The 22,773-nt window shown below is 50.7% G+C and overlaps 1 protein-coding gene and 1 long non-coding RNA gene across 4 annotated transcripts in view; both read left to right on the plus strand.

The window, feature by feature from the left end:
- LOC310664603 overlaps positions 1–22,773 on the plus strand; it is a 404,468-nt gene that overhangs the window by 165,816 nt on the left and 215,879 nt on the right. The gene's annotated exons all lie outside the window — the stretch shown is intronic.
- The window catches only part of FSCN1 (fascin actin-bundling protein 1), a 333,406-nt gene continuing 322,663 nt past the window's right edge, over positions 12,031–22,773 (plus strand). For 2 of the 3 annotated variants that reach the window (XR_014504924.1, XM_083413620.1), the window contains exon 1: positions 12,031–13,264. Coding sequence is in view for 2 of the 3 variants with exons in the window: in XM_083413620.1 (XP_083269746.1) it covers positions 12,439–13,264 (826 nt within the window). In the remaining variant the exon portion in view is untranslated. The remainder of the gene's footprint in view (positions 13,265–22,773) is intronic. The other variant, XM_083413621.1, reaches the window with a different exon arrangement.

Consider the following 22,773-nt stretch of genomic DNA (forward strand, 5'->3'; position numbering starts at 1 on the left):
TTCCCAGTGGTGATGTATGGAAGTGAGAGCTGGACCATCAAGAAGGCTGATCGCTGAAAAACTGATGCTTTTGAACTATGGTGCTGGAGGAGACTCCTGAGAGTCCCATGGACTGCAAGAAGATCAAACCTATCCATTCTGAAGGAAATCAGCCCTGAGTGCTCACTGGAAGGACAGATCCTGAAGCTGAGGTTTCAAGACTTCATGAGAAGTGAAGACTCCCTGGAAAAGACCCTGATGTTGGGAAAGATGGAGGGCACAAGGAGAAGGGGACGACAGACGACAAGATGGTGGGACAGTGTTCTCGAAGCTACCAGCATGAGTTTGGCCAAACTGCGGGAGGCAGTGGAAGATGGGAGTGCCTGGTGTTCTCTGGTCCATGGGGTCATGAAGAGTCGGACACGACTAAACGACTAAACAGCAACAACAACGTAGATGGTTGCTACAGCTATTCCTGCACAATGAAACCCGGTTCCACTGGATTTGAACCCTTGCTGGACCCAGGACCCCAGGAATTAGAAGGGACTCAGACAGGAATCGTGAGGACCAACATCCCCCCAAACCATCATCATCATCTTGTCCACCTGGAGACCCACACCTTCCCCCCGCCTACCTGGAGGTCTGGCTACCCTATGAGTCCAAAATGACCTCGCTGCAGAGAAGGGTCCCAGGTGCGTCCCTTCCTCAAGCCCTTTCCAACTTTTGCATTTTCTGGAACGGCTGGGGCTGGTGGGAGGAGAGACCGTTCGCCGCAGGCGAGGAAGAGGACGAAGAGGAGGAGGCTGGCTGCGGAACTGACAAACGGTCTCCTTTCACCAGAGACGACAAAGGGCCATCCAGGTGGAACCTGAGATAAAAAAAAAGTGGGGTTGCCGGGAGGGGAGAGACAAGGGAGGGGAGGAAGGCTTCCTTTCAACCAGCAGCTGGAGTTTGGACAAGGCCACCTCTATAGATCACACCAAGTGGCCTTGGCTAGATTTTGTGATATGCAGAGGCAGCGAGAGAGGAGAGGAGACGAAGGCAGCAGCTGCATAAGGAACAAGGAGGTTTTGCAGCTCCACTTGGTTTTTTCGTTTTTAAATAATTTTATCAAAGATTTAAACAAAACGTATTATCCAAAAACATATCATCCTTAATTCCCCCCCCCCATTTTCCTCCCTCCCCCCACCCTCCCCCACAAAAATAAATAGCAAAACCAAAAGTGCCAAATAGAGTGGTACCTTGGTTCTCGAACTTAATCCATTCCAGAAGTCCATTTAACTTCCAAAATGTTCGAAACCAAGGTGCAGCTTCTGATTGGTGCAGGCGCCCCGGAAACAATAGCTGACAGCTGCATCATTCGGCTTCCGAAAAACATTTGAAAACCGGAACACTTACTTCAGGATTTTTGGTGTTTGGGAACCAAGGTGCCACTGTATTATTCTCAGGAAATTCGGAGTACTTTCTGTGTGAGGAAAAGCTGAAACGTGTCATAAAAGCGTCACACTGGAGAGTCACTCAAACCAGCCTCTTGCTCAACACAAGACCTACAACACTGTTATACTGGGAGGAGCATTGCTATGGGTGCCACATAATCTCTGTTCCACATTTGTAAGAATTCAATTTTTTCATGTGGCGGCATCTACACTTTGGAACTCCCTGCCTATTGACATCAGGCAGGGGCTTTCAATGTACTCTGCGAAAAACATTTTTGTTTAGGGAAGCCTACTCAGATATGTAGAATGTGTATTCTAATCTGTTTTTAGTTTATTCCTGAGATCTAAAAAATGTTTTAAATAGTTGTTTTTCACTGATCATTTTATTGTTCTCATATACAACGGTACCTCGGGTTACAGACGCTTCAGGTTACAGACGTTTCAGGTTACAGACTCCGCTAACCCAGAAATAGTACCTCAGGTTAAGAACTTTGCTTCAGGATGAGAACAGAAATCATGCGGCAGCAGCAGGAGGCCCCATTAGCTCAAGTGCTCAGTGGCGTAGCGTGGGTTGTCAGCACCCGGGGCAAGGCAAGTAATTTGCGCCCGCTAACCCTAACCCCCAGATGTTGCGCCCAGTGCGGCCGGCCCCCCCTGCACCCCCCACGCTACGCCACTGCAAGTGCTTCAGGTTAAGAACAGTTCCAGGTTAAGAACAGACCTCCAGAACGAACTAAGTTCTTAACCTGAGGTACCACTGTATTTGTAAACAGCTTAAAAAAAAAAACCAATCAGGCGGTGTATAGATTTTATGAAATAAATGATAAATAAATGCAACATAGGGTTTTGCAGCTATGAGCCAACAACACAAGGCATATTTGTTAGCCCGTACAAATTATTGGAGACGGGACTCGGGTGGCGCTGTGGGTTAAACCACAGAGCCTAGGACTTGCCGATTGGAAGGTCGGCGGTTCGAATCCCCACGATGGGGTGAGCTCCCATTGCTTGGTCCCAGCTCCTGCCAACCTAGCAGTTCAAAAGCATGTCAAAGTGCAAGTAGATAAATAGGTACCGCTCCGGCAGGAAGGTAAACGGTGTTTCCGTGCGCTGCTCTGGTTCGCCAGAAGCGGCTTAGTCATGCTGGCCACATGACCCGGAAGCTGTACGCCGGCTCCCGCGGCCAATAAAGCGAGATGAGCGCCGCAACCCCAGAGTTGGCCATGACTGGACCTAACGGTCAGGGGTCCCTTTACCTTTACCTTTCTCCATCTGTTAGTAGATGGGGCAATTTTAGGTAAAGGTAAAGGTACCCCTGCCCGTACGGGCCAGTCTTGACAGACTCTAGGGTTGTGCGCCCATCTCACTCAAAGAGGCCGTGGGCCAGCGCTGTCCGAAGACACTTCCGGGTCACGTGGCCAGCGTGACAAAGCCGCATCTGGCGAGCCAGAGCCGCACACGGAAACGCTGTTTACCTTCCCGCTAGTAAGCGGTCCCTATTTATCTACTTGCACCCGAGAGTGCTTTCGAACTGCTAGGTTGGCAGGCGCTGGGACCGAACAACGGGAGCGCACCCCGCCGCAGGGATTCGAACCGCCGACCTTTTGATCGGCAAGCCCTAGGTGCTGAGGCTTTAACCCACAGCGCCACCCGCGTCCCATTAGTAGATGGGGCAATTTTAGAGATGGTTTATTTAAGACCTCTCTTTGCCTGGCTAGTGTTGGAATCTAAATACAATAAAAAGAAAATACATCTACCACCTTCGATTTTAGCTACTGGAGAGGCATAGTATAGATAGGCTTGGTCCATGAGCTCATGCTAAATTAACCTTATTGGGTAATCCAGATCTGACGACAGAGAGGCAGTCTTTCTTGTGTACAAAATTGGTGGAATGTGGGATATATGGATTAGAGAGCATGGCAGCTTTAACAGGCAACACAAATGGCTATTTCCCCCCTGGCAAGCGAAGTATGTGTGTCGATTTGGGGTTTTTTGTTTTTTAGAAAATTGCAATCCACTCTGGAATTGCTTTGAAATTAGGGGTGAGCGTGGAATGTTTTAAGAATAAGCAAACAAGGGAGATAAACGGAGGGAACTAGAGCAAATATTTGGGTGTGCCCAGCGCCTGTCTCAGTGCAAACAGGCATCTGTCTGTTTTTATACCACCTCCATTGTTGTGGTTCCCTCTAAAAGAACCCAAGAATTTTCATCTGATGAGACTGCTGGGAATTATCTGTCAGCTGCCGATAGAGTTATCTACTGTATCTTCCCCTGTCCTGTTGATGGGAAAGGACAAGGGACCGCTATCAAAATCTGTTAAAAGGCTGCTTCTTCTGTGATCCCTCGTAGCAGAGTAAGATTGTCTTCCATAAACACGGTTTTAACACTGATTTGGTAAGTGACTGTGGAGGCCAATTCTGGACCCGCACGTCCTTCCACAGTGGGGACATAGGTTTCCGGGCCGGAGTTGATCATGGTGTGGATTTGCCAAGCATGCCTTCCTCTTAGCACGTTTCTCCCTTGAGTCCTGAGTTCAAGTGTCTTCAAAGCCCATGACACCTTTGGTCAAGGCTGTTCTCCAACTGGAGTGCTCGCAGGCCAGTGTTTCCCAGTTGTCAGTGTTTATACTACATTTTTAAAGATTTGCCTTGAGACAGTCTTTAATACTCTTTTGTTGACCACCAGCATTACGCTTTCCATTTTTAAGTTCGGAATAGAGTAGTTGCTTTGGAAGATGATCATCAGGCATCCACACAACATGACCAGTCCAATGAAGCTGATGTTGAAGAATCATTGCTTCAACACGGGTGATCTTTGCTTCTTCCAGTACACTGGCATTAGTTCGCCTGTCTTCCCAAGTGATGCGTAAAACTTTTCAGAGACACCATTGATGGAATCTTTCGTGGAGATGGTGTTTATAAGTGGTCCACGTTTCACAAGCAGACAGTAAGGTTGCAATCTAATGCACACTTACCGAGGAATAACTAGTTCCTGAATTCAATGCAGTCGACTTCTGAGCAGGCAGGCCCAGGGCTTCACTGCATGCACATACCAAATATATACACGATTAGGGATTTGTTAAGAAATCCACATTTAGTTCGTTTGGGGAATTAGTTTGTGTTGGTCTAGGACCTGGTAGAAACCAGGATTCAAATCTCCACTCAGCCAGGAAGTTCACCTTGGCCGGTCGCAGTCTCTCAGCCTAATCTACCTCACAGGGTTGTTGTGAGGATTAAATGGGAAGTAGAATGCTGTACGTCACCTTGAGCTCCTTGGAGAAGAAAAGGGAAATCGATGCAATTAAAATCAGTGCGGCAGCAGCACGTTGGAACTCCCTGCCTCTTGATATCAAGCAGACGCCTTCATTTTTTTCTTTTCAGCACTTGCTGAAGACAAGGCAGCCCATGTCTAGGGAAGTTTTTCATGTTTGATGTTTTATTGTGTTTTTAACATGCTGTTGGGAGCCCCCCAGAGTGGCTAGGGAAACCTGACCAGATGGGCGGGGTATAAGTAATAAATTATTATTATTATTATTACCCAGATGCTTTGAAAGTTTTTATAAGTTTCAGTATATTCTATTGTGGCTTTTAACTTTCTGTACATTTTACATTGTGACTAATTTTTTTTAGTGATCGTTTTATTGCTTTAGCTTTTGGTAAACCACTTTGAGGGGCTCTTTCCTGCGATCAAGCTGTATTTTATGAAACAAACAAACAAACAAACAGCAAAATGGGCTGCTAGACTAAGGTGGTGGAATTCGACTTGCAGGGTCAACTTGCAGGTGGGTGTGCTTTTGTGTTTTTGAAACCTTCCTTCCTCAAGCAAGACGGCATCCTGCATCTTGCAGAATCACAGAATTGTAAAGTTGGAAGGAGTCCACAGGATCATCTAGCCCACCCTTGCACCGCAGGAATCCCAGGTTAGAAGCGGCCCACTTTTTTCAGCTCAAGGGCAACGTCAGGGCTGTCTTAAGCATATGCGGTGCTGGGGTGCAAAGATCTGCCTGGTGCCCCCCCCCCATGTTGCCCAGTCCCAGGCACGCAGGAAGGCGGAGCTGGCCAGCCGCCTCAGCGTCTCGCTGGCTCAGTTGCCCCCGAACTTGTGGCAAAGAACTGCCCGCAGCAGAAGAGCCCACCGTGGCGCTCTGATCAGCAGGCAAGCTCTTCCCCGGACTCAGCTCTCGGGAACCGGACTCTTAGCCCGGCACCCCTGAGAGCCCTGTGCCCGGGCGCCCCTCACCCCTAGTACTATGGGTAAGACGGCCCTGGGCAACGCTGAAGGTTGGCCAGTCCTGAGAAGATGGTGCGCCGGAGGTGGGAGTGGATGTTCTGCCATGTACATGCACACCCAGGTACGCTTGCGACCGATGTCCGGATCCTAGGATTCCCCCCCCCCCCCCGGTTATCAGTGGGGAAACTGCCATGATTCATTTTTTATTTATTTTTTTGAATAATATTTATTGGATATTTTATAATTATAAAAAGAAAGACAATAAAGAAAAACAATACATAGATTCAACAAACAATACATCAACAATAAAAAGAATACAATACAACAATACAACATACAGAAAACAAAAACATTTAAACACACATCCAAATTTTATATCTATATCTTTCATTTGCTTATTTCCTCAACTTCCTCACATCTCCCTTTTTTTGTATTCTGGTTCAAATTAGCTGGTTCAACAAATCATTTCCCTCTTCTTCAATTTTTGTTCTATAATTTATCCTAACACAATTTAACTTTAAATTTTCCACTTTAGCACATTAACAATTAGTATTCATATGATTCTTAATAACCCTTCTGCTAAAACCATATAGCTTCATTCCAATATTCTTCTAACATTCATTAATTTTGCAATATTTCTGTAAATATACTTTAAATTTTTTCCAGTCTTCCTCCATCGACTCTTCTCCCTGGTCTCGGATTCTGCCAGTCATTTCCGCCATAAAACTGCCATGATTCAGACCAGTCACACTCCAGTCGCTAATCAAGGACACCGCTGGACCCACCACTGGGGGAAACCCTTCTCTGATTCATCATTTTCCTTCAGATAAAGGAAACAAACTTTCGGGAGAGTCTTCTGGCACCTTCGTTGCATCTTTAGGGACCAGGCAGAAAAATTTCTCTCCAACCAGGAGTTCGGCTGATTAACATTCTATGGCTTTTTAAATATCTCTGTGGGAGGAGGAGCTGGTTTGTTTGTTCTTGTACTTGTTCTTGTCTTTATTATGTATCGTACCTTTCCATGTATAAAACTATGTTTTTTCCTTTAAAAATCATCCTATAAAGTTGGGGTCGTCTTACACATGGATAGTGCATAGGGTGGACGTTTGATTGGTTGCTGCCGCAGCTGTCAGCAACTATTGTGCGTGTTATTGGTTGCTGCATCAATGGGTGGTGTTGATTGGCTGACGCTCTGGCAGTTGGGCGGGTGCCAAATGCTGTGCCATCTGCCTTCATTTTCTTAATTTGAGTCCCCCAAAATAGGGGGCGTCTTATACATGGGGTGTCTTATAGATGGAAAAGTACGGTATTTTGTGTTCTCATTTTGTATTTTTCTGTTGTGTACTGACCTGGGAGCTTCAGATGATGGGTGATATACAAATTTGATAAATATTACTACTACTATTAAACATATTAAACATATTACTACTACTATTAAACATATTAAGCATGGATTTCATTTCAGTGATCATTCTACTCAAAATATATCCTGACCTCATTCAGCCCTCCCAATGCTACTTTGATATAGATTGACATATTTCCATTTTACCATTGACACGTCCAGAATGGGACGTAGCAAACTCGCAGCGCACCTGTTCATTCAGACCCCCTTCTGCCAATTAATGCATGCAGCCAATTAGCACGCCAGAAGGGTAGGCAGAGCATTGTTCAGCTGTCAATCCCCTTCCCTGAGTAGTCCCTGCACGTATATTAATTTGTACATGAGAAGCAAATTGAACCTTTCCCATTCACTCCAGCAGCAGCTCCCAGGCATTTTGACAAAAGAGGGTGCTGAATGTGCCACAATTCCTCACTCGCCCTCAAAATAAAATAATAATATAGATCCCAAATCAAAATTATTTACCTCAATTTATTTCATAAAATGTATACATTGCTTGACTGTAAAGGGAAAAAAAAACATCACAGCAGTTTACATGAAAAGATAAAACAATAAAATGAGCAAGAAGAAAATTAGGAAGAATTTAAGACATTTGAAAGGTTAAAGTAACGGAAGACTAAAGGTAAAGGGACCCCTGACCATTAGGTCCAGTCGTGGCCAACTCTGGGATTGTGGCGCTCATCTCGCTTTATTGGCCAAGGGAGCCGGCGTACAGCTTCCGGGTCATGTGGCCAGCATGACTAAGCTGCTTCTGGCGAACCAGAGCAACACACGGAAACACCGTTTACCTTCCCGCCGGAGCGGTACCTATTTATCTACTTGCACTTTGACATCCTTTCAAACTGCTAGGTTGGCAGGAGCAGGGACTGAGCAACGGGAGCTCACCCCGTTGTGGGGATTCGAACTGCCAACCTTCTGATCGGTAAGTCCTAGGCTCTGTGGTTTAACCCACAGCGCCACCCGCATCCCTTTTAACAGAAGACTAAGAACAGATTAAAACCTGCTTCGAATTTCTAAGCATCTGGGTGGGCTTGTCTGAACAAAAATGTTTTCAGCACGTGCTAAAAGGGATACAGTGACGGCATCAACAGGCAGGGAGTTCCACAGTATGCTGCTACACTAAAGTATTGATTTCTCACAAATGCTGGAGGGGTGGATGCTTGAGATTCCTGCTTTGCAGGGGCGATGGAGGCCCCTTTCCAAGTCCACAACTTTGTATATTACTTGGCCAATGACTCTTTTGCTCCCCCCATAGATGCTTGACCACTCGCAGGCCTTGGAGGGTGTCTGAGGAGCAGCTCCGAGACATCATGAAGCCGCCTAGTCTTCCTACTCATGAGGAGAGCTGGAGGGTGACTTCCTAGTCTTCTACTGACAAAAAATGCAGTCAAATTTCAAATGTCTGTTCTCCAAATCCGTTGGATTTATTCCATCCACTCCTGGCAGCCATCCTAGTCCAATTAAGATTTTATTTGCAAAAGAGGGGTTGAGAGGGAGGATAAACAAAACTAAAACAAAGGATGTCCTGTGAACACGGCCATGTGGAGTCAGAGAGAGGCCCAGAGTGAGCCTGGAGAATCAAAACTCTCTCGTTCCTGCATCTCGCCAGAGTTGCCCACTGCTCCTGTGCCTTTAACAGCACCTTAATCTGCAAGAAGCACCACCAGCTGATGCTTGTTATGGTGTTGAAAACTCAAGCAGCTGTGTGGGGGGTGATGCATTTGTTTTAAGTGCTCTGGCAGAACACAACATTCAGGACGGCAGATAAGAAAGCGATATGTGCTTAAAACCAACACATTCCCCTCTCGATCTCCCTCTCAAAGAGCCAGGAATCAAGGCCAGGAGTCTGGTCTGGGCATCCATGCCTGGGGTCTCTTTCCAGCATCTGGAGCCAGGCCTGTGTCAGGTTAGGTTAGGGACACTCCAGGTTCACAAAGGTGTAGGCAAACGTGAGATGAGTCCAGGGGAGGGCCAGAAAGGTGCGCAGGGGTCCAGAAAATGAATGAGTCTTAGGAGAAGGAACGATGCTTAAAAGCCCCATATACTTTCTTGGGCATCTTCAGGAATGGCTGAGTCTGAAACTCTGGAGAGCTGCGTCAGTGTGGATGACATTTAGCTGGATGGCACAATGCTTGCACTTCTAGAAGGCAGCTTCTGTTTTCCTAAATGGGTGTGTTTAAAGAAGAAAAGGGGGGTGATAGCCCTCTCCAAATACCTGGAGGAGTGTCACCTAGAAGGGGGCTATGGTGGCTACTGAACATGGTGACTATGCTCCCCCCTAATAATAATAATAATAATAATAATAATAATAATAATATATTTATACTCCACCCACCTGGCTGGGTTTCCCCAGCTACTCTGGGCAGCTCCCAACAGAATATTAAAAACACACTAAAACATCAAACATTAAAAGCTTCCCTAAACAGGCCTGACTTCGGGTGCCTTCAGGTGTCTTCTAAAAGTAAGATGTTGGGAAAGATGGAGGGCACAAGGAGAAGGGGGCGACAGAGGACGAGATGGTGGGACAGTGTTCTCAAAGCTACCAGCATGAGTTTGACCAAACTGCGGGAGGCAGTGGAAGACAGGAGTGCCTGGCGTGCTCTGGTCCAGGGGGTCACAAAGAGGCGGACACGACTAAACGACCAAACAACAACAACAGTTGTTTATTTCCTTGACATCTGATGGGAGGGTGTTCCACAGGGTGGGCGCCACTACCGAGAAGGCCCTCTGCCTGGTTCCCTGCAAGTTCGCTTCTCACAGAGAGGGAACTGCCAGAAGGCCCTCGGAGCTGGACCTCAGTTTCCGGGCAGAACGATGGGGGTGGAGATGCTCCTTCAGGTATACTGGACCGAGGCTGTTTAGGGCTTCCAAGGTCAGCACCAACCCTTTGAATTGTGCTCAGAAACGTACTGGGAGACAATGTAGGTCTTTCAGGACCAGTGTTATATGGTTTCGGCATGTTGGAGGCAGCAATGTTTCTGCGTCCCAGTTGCTGGAAACTGCAGGAGTGGGAAGAGTTGCTCACGTGCTTAATTCTGCAGCCGCTTTGAGAACAGGACACTGGACTATATGGGTCACTGGCTTGATCTGTCAGGCTGTTCTTATCTTATCTTATTTACTTACTTGTTCACTGCTGCCCCAGAGGACTGGATGAGAGCTGATGGGCTGAGATTCAAGGAGGAGCGGACCAAGGATGATGACTAACCGTCAGGGATCATGGAATCGTACTGCTAGAAGGAATCCTGAAGGTTCTCTAGTCCAACCCCCTGCAATGCAGTATTTTTTTTGCCCAATGTGGGGCTGGAACCCACGACATTTGGATTAAGCAACTCCTCCTCAAATGACTGAGCTCATGGGAGCTGGAGTCCTGCCACCCCCAGAGGGCCCTGACAGGCTTCCCAGCCCCCACAGATTCCAGTCAGTTTCACTGAAAACAAGGAGACCCAGGAGCTCAGGAAGAGACCTCACGCCATTGGTCTTGTCACCCCCCCCCCATTGATTCCCCCCCCCCACAAAAATGGTTTTACATTATTTCATATTTTCTTACAAAGGAATGTGGATTCCAGGCCTCTGATAACAAGTAGGCAACTGTGGACAGATACTTAAATCTACAGGATGGATTGTGTTTTGGCTTGTGTTGTTTTATTTATATTTATTGTTTGTTTATTTAATAAAAATTATTTTCAAAAACGTGCAAAGTGAACTTTTTAAAAAAAATGCCTGCTCCACTGAATTGAAATTTCAGCCTTCACGGCATAGGAAAACAGCTAATTAAACAGCTATTTTTGTGGAGGAGGGTCAAGATATTAACTGATATGCAAGAAATTTCATATATAGCTATATAATCCCTAGTGTAGTAAGATAAGACCTTTGTAGCAGGTATTTTTTAAAAAAATGTTTTTTAATGAACTGCCCTAGTAGCACAGTAATTGTTCCTTGATAATTTGTCACACACACCCCTCCATGATGGCATCTGGGGCAACCTGCCCACCGCCCCCTTTCCTACGCTCCTGGCCAGCATGACTAAACCACTTCTGGTGCAATGGAACACCATGACTGAATCCAGAGCGCACGGAAATGCCATTTACCTTCCCGCCACAACGGTACCTATTTATCTACTTGCCCTGGTGTGCTTTTGAACTGCTAGGTGGCAGGAGCTGGGATAGAGCAACGGGAGCTCACCCCAGTCGCGGAGATTTGAACCGCCAACCTTCTGATCGTCGAGGTATGATATGAGTAGTATGTAGTATGAGCTACACCAGGTGGGGGGGCCCTCTGGCCCTCCAGATGTTGTCGGACGACAACTCCCAGTACCCTTGGCCACTAGCCCATGCTTGTTGGTGCTGATGGGAGTTGTAGTGCAGCAACAACTGGAGAACCAAAGGGTCTCCATCTCCTGGGTGGAGGATGATGGGAGCTGGCTGACCATGGGACCCTCTCCAGGGTTTCTGGGAGGTCCTGGAGAAGAACCCTTCTGCCTGCAAATGGTGGGTTCTGCCTCTGACTAATCGGCGTAGGATTGCCCCGCGCAACTGCAGTCATTTAATACATATACTGTAACCAAGACTGCAGCAAGCCAGCGCGCGCTTCGATAGCCTAAGCCTAAAAAACGCTGTGGATGCGCTCTCCTCCGGGGAAAGCAGACGCGGGCTTCATTCTGATGCGCTTCAAAATGGTCTCGCCCTAGACATCTCCCTCCCTAAAAAGCCCCATTGTTTCCCACACGGCTTACTCCCAGGTAACAGCGTGCCTCGCCAGCGGCACGCTCCTACTCTGAAGCAAGCCTCGGTGCCTCCATGCGGCACTTACTCCCGGGAAAGCAGCTTCCACCATCGCCCTTTGCGCAGCATCGGGTCTGCAAGCAGACGCAGCTCCCCTCGGCGCGCCCCGCGCCCAGATGCGCTTGGGGATGGGCGCGCGCGGAAGGAGAGAGGAGGGGGGTGCGCTCGTGTGCGGCTGCTTTCCTCTTTGCTGGGGGGGTGGGGGTGGGTCAGCCTTTTGCATTGTGGGTGGAAAAGGGCCCGGCAGCTCCGGATGAGGCCCCCTCCGTGCGCGGACTCCACCCCCTCTCGTCTGAGGCGCCTCGGAGGCGGGGTCGCCTTTTCTCTCCGTCTCTTATTAAAGAGGGGACCTGACATCACCCGCGCGCTAGAGAGAGGCGGCGGCGGCGAGGGTGGCAACAGCAGCAGCAGCTGGGCTTTGTGAATCGGCCTTTGTGAATCGGGCAGGGGGAAGGCGAGGCCAGGCAAGGCGAAGGGGGGGCAGCAGCAGCAGCAGCTGGTCCGCCAGCCAGCCAGACAAAGGCAAGCCGAGGAAGGGGCCCCGCCAGCCAGCCAGCCAGCCTCCCGTCCGCCCGACGCCGTTTCCCCCTCTCGCCCGGCTTTTGCGCGCCCCGCCATGACGGCCAACGGCACTTCGGAGTCGCTCCAGATCCAATTCGGCCTCATCAACTGCGGCAACAAGTACCTGACGGCCGAGGCGTTCGGCTTCAAGCTCAACGCGTCGGCGCCCAGCCTGAAGAAGAAGCAGATCTGGACGCTGGAGCAGGCGGCCGAGGACTCGACGGCCGTGTACCTGCGCAGCCACCTGGGCCGCTACCTGGCGGCCGACAAGGACGGGCACGTCAGCTGCGACAGCGAGGCGCCCGCCTCGGCCGACTGCCGCTTCGTCATCCTGGCGCACGACGACGGGCGCTGGTCGCTGCAGTCGGAGCCGCACCGTCGCTTCTTCGGCGGCACCGAGGACCGCCTGTCGTGCTTCGCGCAGAGCATCTCGGCGGCCGAGAAGTGGAGCGTGCACCTGGCGCTGCACCCGCAGGTGAACATCTTCAGCGTCACGCGCAAGCGCTACGCGCACCTGGCGGCCGCCCGCGACGAGATCGCCGTGGACCGCGACGTGCCGTGGGGCCTGGACGCGCTGGTCACGCTGGTCTTCCAGGAGCAGCGCTACAGCCTCCAGACGGCCGACCACCGCTTCCTGCGCCGCGACGGGCAGCTGGTGGCGCGGCCCGAGCCCGACGCCGGCTTCACGCTGGAGTTCCGCGCCGGCAAGGTGGCCTTCCGCGACGCCGACGGCAAGTACCTGGCGCCCTCGGGCCCCAGCGGCACCCTCAAGGCCGGCAAGAGTGCCAAGGTGGGCAAGGACGAGCTCTTCGTGCTCGAGCAGAGCAGCCCCCAGGTCGTGCTGCGCGCCGCCAACGACAGGAACGTCTCCATCCGGCAAGGTGAGGCAGCCCAGGAGGCCGTTCACACGTGCGGCGGGAGGGCGGGCGGGCGGGCTCCGGGTGCGCGCGTTCCCTTGGCCAGCCGGGTTGGCTACCCTCCTCCTGTTTCCCCGCTCATGTGCTGATTCACACGTGCGTTACTTCGCACGTGTAGGTGGCTTGCCCCGGGATGCGCTTTCCCTCGCGGGAAGGGAAGAGCAGAACACGTTCTCTTGGGCGACTTGGGCTCTCCTCCTTTGTTTCCCCCGCGTAGATGCTGCTTCACACGTGCCGGGAGGGGGCAGGCTCCAAGTTCGTTCTTTCGCTCGCGGCTGGAAGTGGCAAACGTGTTCTCTTGGGCCTCATTGTCTCCCTTTCCCCACTCTGTTTATGCTGATTCACACGTGCGTAACTCCACGCGTGCATAACTTTGCGCTCTCCCGATGTCGGTACACTTAATGCCTCGCGGCAGGAGCGCCTCTCTTTTGCAAGAAGTTGTTTCTAAGGAGCTTCGCCCCCCCCCTTTTTTTTTTTTGCTGGAGGGGGGCGATTCAGATGTGGATGTTGCAGGATTAGGCCCTCGAATGGTGAGCGCATGGGCCCTTGGGGAGCGGCAAGGGAAATGGAACTTTGTTCCCCAGGCGGAGGGGGCGTTTTCCTGCGGGGGGGGGGGAGCAGCAAAGGGGATCTCGTTGCAGGATTTCCCCCCTGTGCGACGGGATGGGCGGGAAATCCTTTCCCCAAAAACGTGGCACTCCACGAGGTGGGAGGGGCCTTCCTTCCTGCCCTTCCGAAATTTCTTTGATCCAAACTAAGCCCTTTGTGAATGGGAAACAGGGAGCGGAAGGGAACAGCGAGTGGCGGAGATGCTGGCTTTGCAAGATGGGCACTCCCCCCCCCCCATACAGAATTGCTTTGTCTCCTTCGCCAACCCGTCTTCTGAGTAAGAGCCTGGTGGATCAGGCCCACCTAGTCCCGCATCACAGTGGCCCAAATACCCCATAGAGTATAGGAATCTAGATAGACTGTTCCTGGACCTGGAGGTTCTGTGAGGACACCTGAAGAGTCCTGCTGAATCAGGTCCAAGGGGGCTCATCCTGCTCAGCATCCTGCTCTCTCAGTGGCCGGCCAGGTGCCTCAACTGGGAAGCCCAACAAGGCCCCAAGCCGGACGCCCCTCTCTCCTCCCTGTGGCTTCCAGAGCAGAGCCCTGGGGGCCAGTCTGAGGCCCTGGAAGAACATAGGCTGGGAAAACAGAAGGCCATTGCTGGTTAGGGTCCTCCGCCAGATGGACTGGTCTTGAATGGAGGTCTTTCCAATGGAGATTGGCTGCCACTGGGCCCCCCTGGGCTAGCAACTAGGAGGGGAGGGGAAGCACAGGGCTCTAATTCTTCAGCTAGGCCTGCAGCAGCCCCCTCTCTTCCCTTTCTCGCCCCCCCCCCCCCACTTCTAGAAGTCTTTGCTTTCTCTCCCCCACTTCCATGTCTCATCAATTTAAGGGGGGGGTAGTATTTGCAGAATCCGAACCCAACAAAGCAGGTATACCAGTTGGCGTGGAAGCATCTCTATGCACAATAGGGGGGGGGCATCCTTTCAAGTTGACGACAGCATAAAAAACCTAATAATCCAGTTAATATTATTAGTTATTTGTTTGTAATAGTAATAGTAATAGTTTATAGTTTATTATTTATACCCCGCCCATCTGGCTGAGTTTCCCCAGCCACTCTGGGCAGCTCCCAATCGAGTGTTAAAAATACAGCATTAAATATTAAAAGCTTCCCTAAACAGGGCTGCCTTCAGATGTCTTTTAAAGATAGGATAGCTGCTTATTTCCTTCACATCTGATGGGAGGGTGTTTCACAGGGCAGGCGCCACCACCGAGAAGGCCCTTTGCCTGGTTCCCTGTAGCTTTGCTTCTCGCAGTGAGGGAACTGCCAGAAGGCCCTCAGCGCTGGACCTCAGTGTCCTGGCAGAACGATGGGGGTGGAGACGCTCCTTCAGGTAGCTCAAGGTGGTTGGCGCACATAGTTCTTCCCTGCTTTTTGTTGAATGCCCACAGTGACCCTGTGAGGTAGGTTAGGCTGAGAATCAGTGGCAGATTCCCAAGGTCACACACACACACACACACATGAATGGGGGGATTGGTATCCTGGTCTCTCTCAGACCCTCGTTCAACTGTGTCCCCCCCCCCAAACTGGCCGTCTTAATCTTGTGCAATGCAGGGAAGCAGAGCATCATCTGGACTGTGAGCAGCTGGAGTGAGCAAGCAAGTCTGCGCACATGCGCACCTGGTCACAGGCCCCGCCCCACCCACATCCTCCCCAGGCACGTGGTCCTCAGCCAGCAGCATCACTGTTCCTGCCTCTCCTCCCTGCATGCTGCCCCCTCCCCTCATGCTTTTACCACCCCCTCCTCCCCCCTCTCTCTACCCACCCCCCACTCCAGGCCTGCCTTCTGCCTCTTCCTCAGCTGTCCTGTTCCACCTGCTGCTCAATTGCCTAAATGGGGGGGGGGGTGCTCCTCCCACCCGCATAGCACTGCCGGATCAAATTCCCCGAATCATCCCTAAATCTAGGGGACTTTGTGTTGGTGGTGCTAGGTTGGTTCTGGGGTGCATTGTGCACAAAGCATGGGCACCCTCTTCTGGGCATGACTTTTTGGGTGGAGAAAACCTCAGCAGACAGCGTCATGGGACAGAGGTGATGTTTTATGGGGGGTGGGAATTGAGTTTGATTGCAACGCAAGCCACTAGTCCCTCTGATCTCCTTTCCCAAATATGTTCTTTCCCTCCCTCTCTCTTCTCCTTTCCAGCACCCCGGTTTGTGCATCTGTATCCTAGCTTTTTTATTTATCCCTCAAAGTGTGTGTCCTCCCCCCAGCCCCCCCCCCCGCTGCCTGCTGGGTTTGAGGCATCTATTTTTCACAAGGAGCGAAATGGAGGAGGGGGTCTTTCACTGACCTCTACTCTGATAGCCCCCCCCCTCAAATTCATGCTGTGTCTGATTTCTGTTCTGGGGTGGGTACAGAGGCACCATAAGGTCAACCCCCCCCCCAGCCCCAAGGCTTCTCTGAAGAAGAGAGCAAACTCTGCCTGCTGCTTAGTTCTAAATTTGGGGTAGGCAGTTGTGGCTATTGATGGTCTGCCTTGGGGCAAGACAGATCTTTTTCTTTTTCCTTTTGACTAATTGCATCTCTGCTGTCTGGGCTTTCCTAAACCTAGAAATCTCTGGCTCATTTTCCCTTTAAAAAGCTGACTCAACAGGAGATCAAAGGCGGCTAATTCCACCAAGAAAACCTTCCATCAGAGCTCGCACCCGCCTCCCTTTTCTTTCTTTTTTAGAAAGCCAGTGATTAAGTTCTGGAAGCAATTCACTCCTCCCCACCCCCTTAACAAAATTACAGAATCTCATTAAACAGCCTGTCTTTGTGGTGGAAGGAGCCATGAGAGGGTCTTAGCAGTTCCATTTTGTTTGGTTTTTACTTTGGCCACTGAAAAGTGAAGCAAACCCTTAAAATTCTGCGCCTGGGCAGTCTGAATTCTGCAACATGTATGAATCATGAGGCCTAGGAACTTGATTTTTAAAAGGGCAAAGGAAGCTGAATTCTGTAGCCCAAACAGCAGCATCATTTCCCCCCCCTGCCCCACCCCATAACCACCTGAAGAATTGTGGCATGGATCCATAGCTGATTTTGGGGGGGTGCAGGGGTGCAGGCAGAGTGTAGTGCAGAACGCAGTGTATATGCAAGCCATAGTCCATGCCTGCTTAAGGCGCACAACTTTGCTCCAAAGAATCCTGGGAGTTGTAGTTGCAAAGGGTAGCTCCGTGTGGCTGGAACTGCAGTTCCCAGGATTCCTTGGGAGCAAAGCCACACACATTGAATGTGCTTCAGAGGCACCGGGTGGATCTGCCCCGTGTGTGCTGTGAATCCTTTCGCCTCTCCGCAATTCCCCAGCCTAGCTGGGCTTTGCTGGAGCCTGAAACTGACACAGTTCCGTGAATGGGTTTTAGCTGAAAATCTGAGCTGAGTGGCCGACTTCTTAGCTGACCTACATTGAAGTAGCACAAAGGGAGCTTTGCGCCTGCTGGCCGGCCCTTCGGCTGAGTCAGCTGCATGCCAAGTCTGTCCTCCGCCCCCCCCCCCCCCCAGTCTCTGGGCTTGCATGCCTGCAGCCTCAGAGCCCTTGCACAAGCGGGGGGGGGGGGGGGAGGAGAACAGAGTCCCTGAGGATTTATGGGGGCACAGCCTGGCTGGCTGCAGGAAGTATGTGTGCAGGCACATGCAAGATTGATGGTGGTGGCCTGCTGCTTAGGAACAGCCCTGGGTACCATTTTGATGAAAAAGAAATCATTTTGCTGGAGAGTTCTTAAAAATTACAGATAACCTTGGCTGGGCCAGGGGCGGTTCGGAGGTTAAGGCTAGGACTGGGGAGTTGTTGTTTAGTCGTTTAGTTGTGTCCGCCTCTTCATGACCCCCTGGACCAGAGCACGCCAGGCCCTCCTGTCTTCCACTGCCTCCCGCAGTTTGGTCAAACTCATGTTATTGGCTTCAAGAACACTGTCCAACCATCTCGTCCTCTGTCTTCCCCTTCTCCTTGTGCCCTCCATCTTTCCCAGCATCAGGGTCTTTTCCAGGGAGTCTTCTCTTCTCATGAGGTGGCCAAAGTATTGGAGCCTCAGCTTCACGATCTGTCCTTCCAGTGAGCACTCAGGGCTGATATCCTTCAGGATGGAGAGGTTGGATCTTCTTGCAGTCCAGGGGACTCTCAAGAGTCTCCTCCAGCGCCAGAATTCAAGAGCATCAATTCTTGCAGGTTCAAATCCTCGCTTAGCCACAAAGCACCCCTGTCTTTCAGCCTACCTCACAGGGCTCCTGGGAGGATAAAAGGGGGAGTGCTTTGTACAGGACTCTATAAAGTTTAAACTACTCAGAATAAGGGGAGAAGAGAAGAATGCATGATGTTTGCCTTGATGCATCAGTGCTAGCGAGCTATAGGATTATCCCAGTTTGTAGAGTGGCCGTGAAGAGAGATGTGTGGTCAGAGCCCCTTCCCAGATCAGGCTGCAGCAGGGATCTCTCAGATCAAGCACCGGCCTCGGGTTCCGGAGGCGACTGCAGGCGGCAAACCACTTCTTCAATCTCAAACCCCACCCTGCAATCCAGAGCTAACACTGGCCTACTTTGCAGGGTTCCTGTAAGGGCCACCAGTGCACAAGACATGCTCTAAATCAGCCTTTCTCAACCTGTGGCTCCCCAGATGTTGTTGAACTACAACTCCCATCACCCCTAGCTAGCATGGTCAGAGCTCAGGGATGATGGGAGTTGTAGTCCAACAGCATTTGGGGACTCGCAGGTTGAGAACCACTGCTCTAAATGCTTGACAAGGTGCAAGGCGCTGAGTTCTGTGGGGCTTCTGAGCTTCTCCTGAGAATCCCAAAGGAGGGGTGTCTGCCATCCCATAATGGGGTGAACTCTGGCGCCCTGTCCCTTTGCTGTACACCCTCTTCCAGTTGCTCCTCCCGTTTTGGAAATGCCAGGGTCTTCTCAAGCGAAAGTTAGATAGAAGGTGACTTGGGCTCCCTTCATTACGTCCCTTTCCCCTGTTGGGGTGGCAGTAAGGCTTGAAGTGCCTGTATATTTATTTTATTGCATCAATATCCCACCTTTTCCTGCAAGTTGGCGCACATGGTTCTTCCCCATCTCATTTAAGCCCTCACGACAACCCTGTGAGGTAGTTCGGGCTGGAGGGACAGAGACTAGCTCCTGAGTTCACACCCTGTGAGCTTTGTGGCCAGTTGACGGGGGTTTGCGCTCTGGTCTTCCAGGTCCCAGCCCGAGGCTCTTGACTGCTGCACAACGCTGGCTCTCCCATGCAGGCACACAGCAAAGAGCAGCAGGCCAAAGCATAGTTCTCAACTTATTAGGCTCACCCTGACTGCTATCCTGTGAGCAGCTTCCTGATCTTTGCTTCTGCCTGCATAGCTTCAAGCTGTAAGACACAATGAGCTTTAGCAGAGGAAATGCAACTGTTAGCTTTCAGTTAGATATGCAAACTGTCTTGCAAATAAGTGTTAGCTTTTAAAGTGCTAGGGTGAAGTAGGAACTCTATCAAAGAAAAAGCAAGCAGTATCCAGCCTTTGCCCGGTTTGTTTTTCCGGCTTCCTCCGTGCTAAACCACCACAAACAAACTTGAAAACCTCCTTATCTCCTCACTTGCCAGGGCATGGAAGATTCACCAGGCATCCTGGCCCCTCTTGACCACTGGCCACGTGGACTGGGGCTGATGGGAGTGGAGTCCTTTTGGCAAGGATAGCCTGGTGACTCAGGCTCTGGTAACTGCCAATGGAGCTGCCCTTGAAAATTACCCAGAAGCTGCAATTAGTACAAATTACAGCTGCCGGATCATTAACTGTTTCAGAGCTGGATAGAATTGTGTGTTTAACACAGAGAGTCTAAAGAAGATCCATTGGTTGCCTGTTTGCTGCCTGTTCAGTGCCAGGCCCAAATGCCAGGTGTTGGCATAGGGCCAGAAAGCCTTTAAAGCAGGAGCCTAATATCTGTAGGCAGGTCTCTCTGTGTCCTGCCCTGCCTGTGCCAGGAGATGAGACCAGTCAGTGGGTGAGCCAAGGATTGTAAAATGCACACCGGGTGAGTCGCAAAATGTAAAGCCACACAAAAACAACCACAGAAATATTGAAAGCACCTAGGACCACAGGAAGCTGCCTTAGACTGAGTCGGCCCATTACATTCACCTAGCTTAGTTGTGTCTGCACAGACTGGCAGCAGCTCTCCAGAATTTCAGGCAGGGAGTCGCTCCTGCCCCCTGGAGATGCCAGCAGGATTGAACCTGCGACGTTCTGCATGCAAGGCGGTTGCTTTGCTACTGAGCTAAATCACTTCCTCTCAAATTCACAGTCCAGTTTTGTATTCAACACCACTCTATCCACCAGGAAGACTTACCTTATTAAGAGTCCTGGTAGCCCAGGCTTTGTTTGGTACAGCCCAAAGGGCCCTCCTGGTATACTCAAATCTCAGAGAAAGCTGCCTTGCGCTGGGGTTGGACTAGATGACCCTGGGTACCCCTTCCCACTGCAGTTTTGTGATTCTATCCTGAGTCCAGGGTTCCAGACAGGGGTTTTACCTGGAGACTGAACGCAGAACATTCTGCAAGCCAAGCAGTTGCTCTGCCTTTGTACACTGGCCCTTTTCTAAGTCACAGGCAGGATAGGGCAGCAAGGGGTGCTATGATGGGAAGCCGGATCCTAAGCTGTTCAGGGCTCTATGTAGTGATGGGACTGGTAGCCAATAAGCAGCCAGGGGAGGGCAAAGGGCCCTCCTAGTGGTGGTATCCTGCCTGCAGAACGCCCTCTCCTTGGAAGCATGTGCGGTGTTGGCACTTAGAATTTCAGCACCAAGACTGAGTTGTTTGCATTGGTCTTGGAGCATTCCTTTGCTTGGGGTGTGCAACTCACGCTAGGTATTATTGGGGGGTTTTAGCAGCTGTGATTTAAACAGTCAATGTGGTTTGAGATGTTTCTTGTCATCTATATATTTTGGAGAATGGTTTGCCTCTCTGGGCTCTTCTTGAGATGCCACCACCAAATTTAGCACAAAGGTTCCCAAGACGGAGGGACCAGGATTTGTCTGTATTTGGATTCCATTGGCAGGAAGAGCAGGTGCCGGTGTGCATTTTTGGACACCATGAGTTGTCATTTTGAAACAAGATGGCAGACTGTACCCTTCCAAACTGCACAATACGCCTTTGAAGATATTGCCACCCGATTTTGTGTGGCAGTTCCCAGGATTGGAGAGCAGGTTTTATTGAACCTTTGGATACCTTCAGGTGCCATTTTGAAACAAAATGGCGGACCGAAATATTTTTTAAAAGGTTTCATAACATTTCCAAGCATCGCCAGCTACTTTCTGCAAGAGTAGCTTTGATTCTGTTCCACGCCTGGGGTTCCACTGTGAGGAACATCTGGAGGGCCACAGGCCTTTAGAAAAAGGGGCCCTTGGCAGCCATCTTTGTTTGCTGTGATGCTTCAGTGGCGCAGATTTAGCTGCAGTGCGCAATATGGATGGCCTTTGTGGACAAGCACACAGGTGAAAGTCATTTTTTAAGCAGTGGCCTGGCTTACAAGCTTTCTGGGCTAGCAAAGCGATTGGCAGAATTGGGGTGTGGTTTTATTTTTTTAATAAAAAAATTGCTGATGCAGTTTCCCTCCGGTTACGTTTTTTCTTGCAGGGCTTTTGCCAACCAGAGGCCATGGCAGGCAGCTGCCTCGACGCCACCCATTTGCCCTCCACCCTCTTGACATGAGCTGTTGGGTTCTCAGATTCTGGCAGATGTTAAATATTTGTCTGACGGGAGGGGGAGGAGGGAGGTTGGGAGAACAAGGGCTGGATTGTGATGGTGGGAAGAGAGGCGATTTCGGAGCTTAGTTGCAGAGGGGGCTCGGTGGGGCGGGAGACGAGGCTCCTGTTTCAGTCCTTTGTCACTTTGGAAAGCCAGATGTGATGGAGGATGGGGGGAGAGGGAGGGAGGGAGAGGTTGGTGGGTTTGACTGGGTGGAGAAATGTGGCTGTTCTCAGCTCTGCCTTCTTGTGAGCTGCTTGACAAACCTCTTTGCAGATGCAAAAGGGGGGCAGCATTCTTCCACCCCCCATTCCGTTGGAGGAGGAGGAGGAGGGCTGTCAACAGCTGCTAACCATAATGACTGTGCTGTACACCCCCAGTTGGAGACAGCCATGCTTTTGCATTCAAGTGTCTTCTGGAAACCAAAGGAGGGGAGAGGACTTTTGCAGTCACTATGAGAATGGGATGATGGACTACATGGGCCATTTTAAGTTGTACCAAGTCTGGGCTACCAGTCCTCTTAATAAGGTAGCCATCTCCCAGTTAGGCAGGTACTGGCAATGGTTAGCTTTGGATGCAAGGTGTGAAAGCAGTAAAGGTAAAGGGACCCCTGACCATTAGGTCCAGTCGTGGCCGACTCTGGGGTTGCGGCGCTCATCTCGCTTTATTGGCCAAGGGAGCCGGCGTACAGCTTCTGGGTCATGTGGCCAGCATGACTAAGCCGCTTCTGGCGAACCAGAGCAGCGCATGAAAACACCGTTTACCTTCCTGCCAGAGCGGTACCAATTTATCTACTTGCACTTTGATATGCTTTCGAACTGCTAGGTTGGCAGGAGCAGGGACCGAGCAACGGGAGCTCACCCCGTCGCGGGGATTCGAACCGCTGACCTTCTGATCGCAAGTCCTAGGCTCAGTGGTTTAACCCACAGAGCCACCCGCGTCCCTTGTGAAAGCATTGGTCTCTCTCTGTTTATTGCATTTATCTCCCCCCTTTTCTCCCAAGGAGCTCAAGGTGGTGTACATAGTTCTCGCCCTCCCCATTTGTCCTCACAAACAACCCTGTGAAGTAGGCTAGGCTAAGCGTGTCTGGCTGGCTGTCTTGCCAAATGCAAGGCAGATCTTTTCATGAGATTCAGAAGCAATACAAACACAAGTGAGTGAGAAGGTTAAAGATT

Source organism: Podarcis tiliguerta, assembly GCF_965153285.1.
Source record: "Podarcis tiliguerta genome assembly, chromosome: 14".
Classification (NCBI taxonomy): domain Eukaryota; kingdom Metazoa; phylum Chordata; class Lepidosauria; order Squamata; family Lacertidae; genus Podarcis; species Podarcis tiliguerta.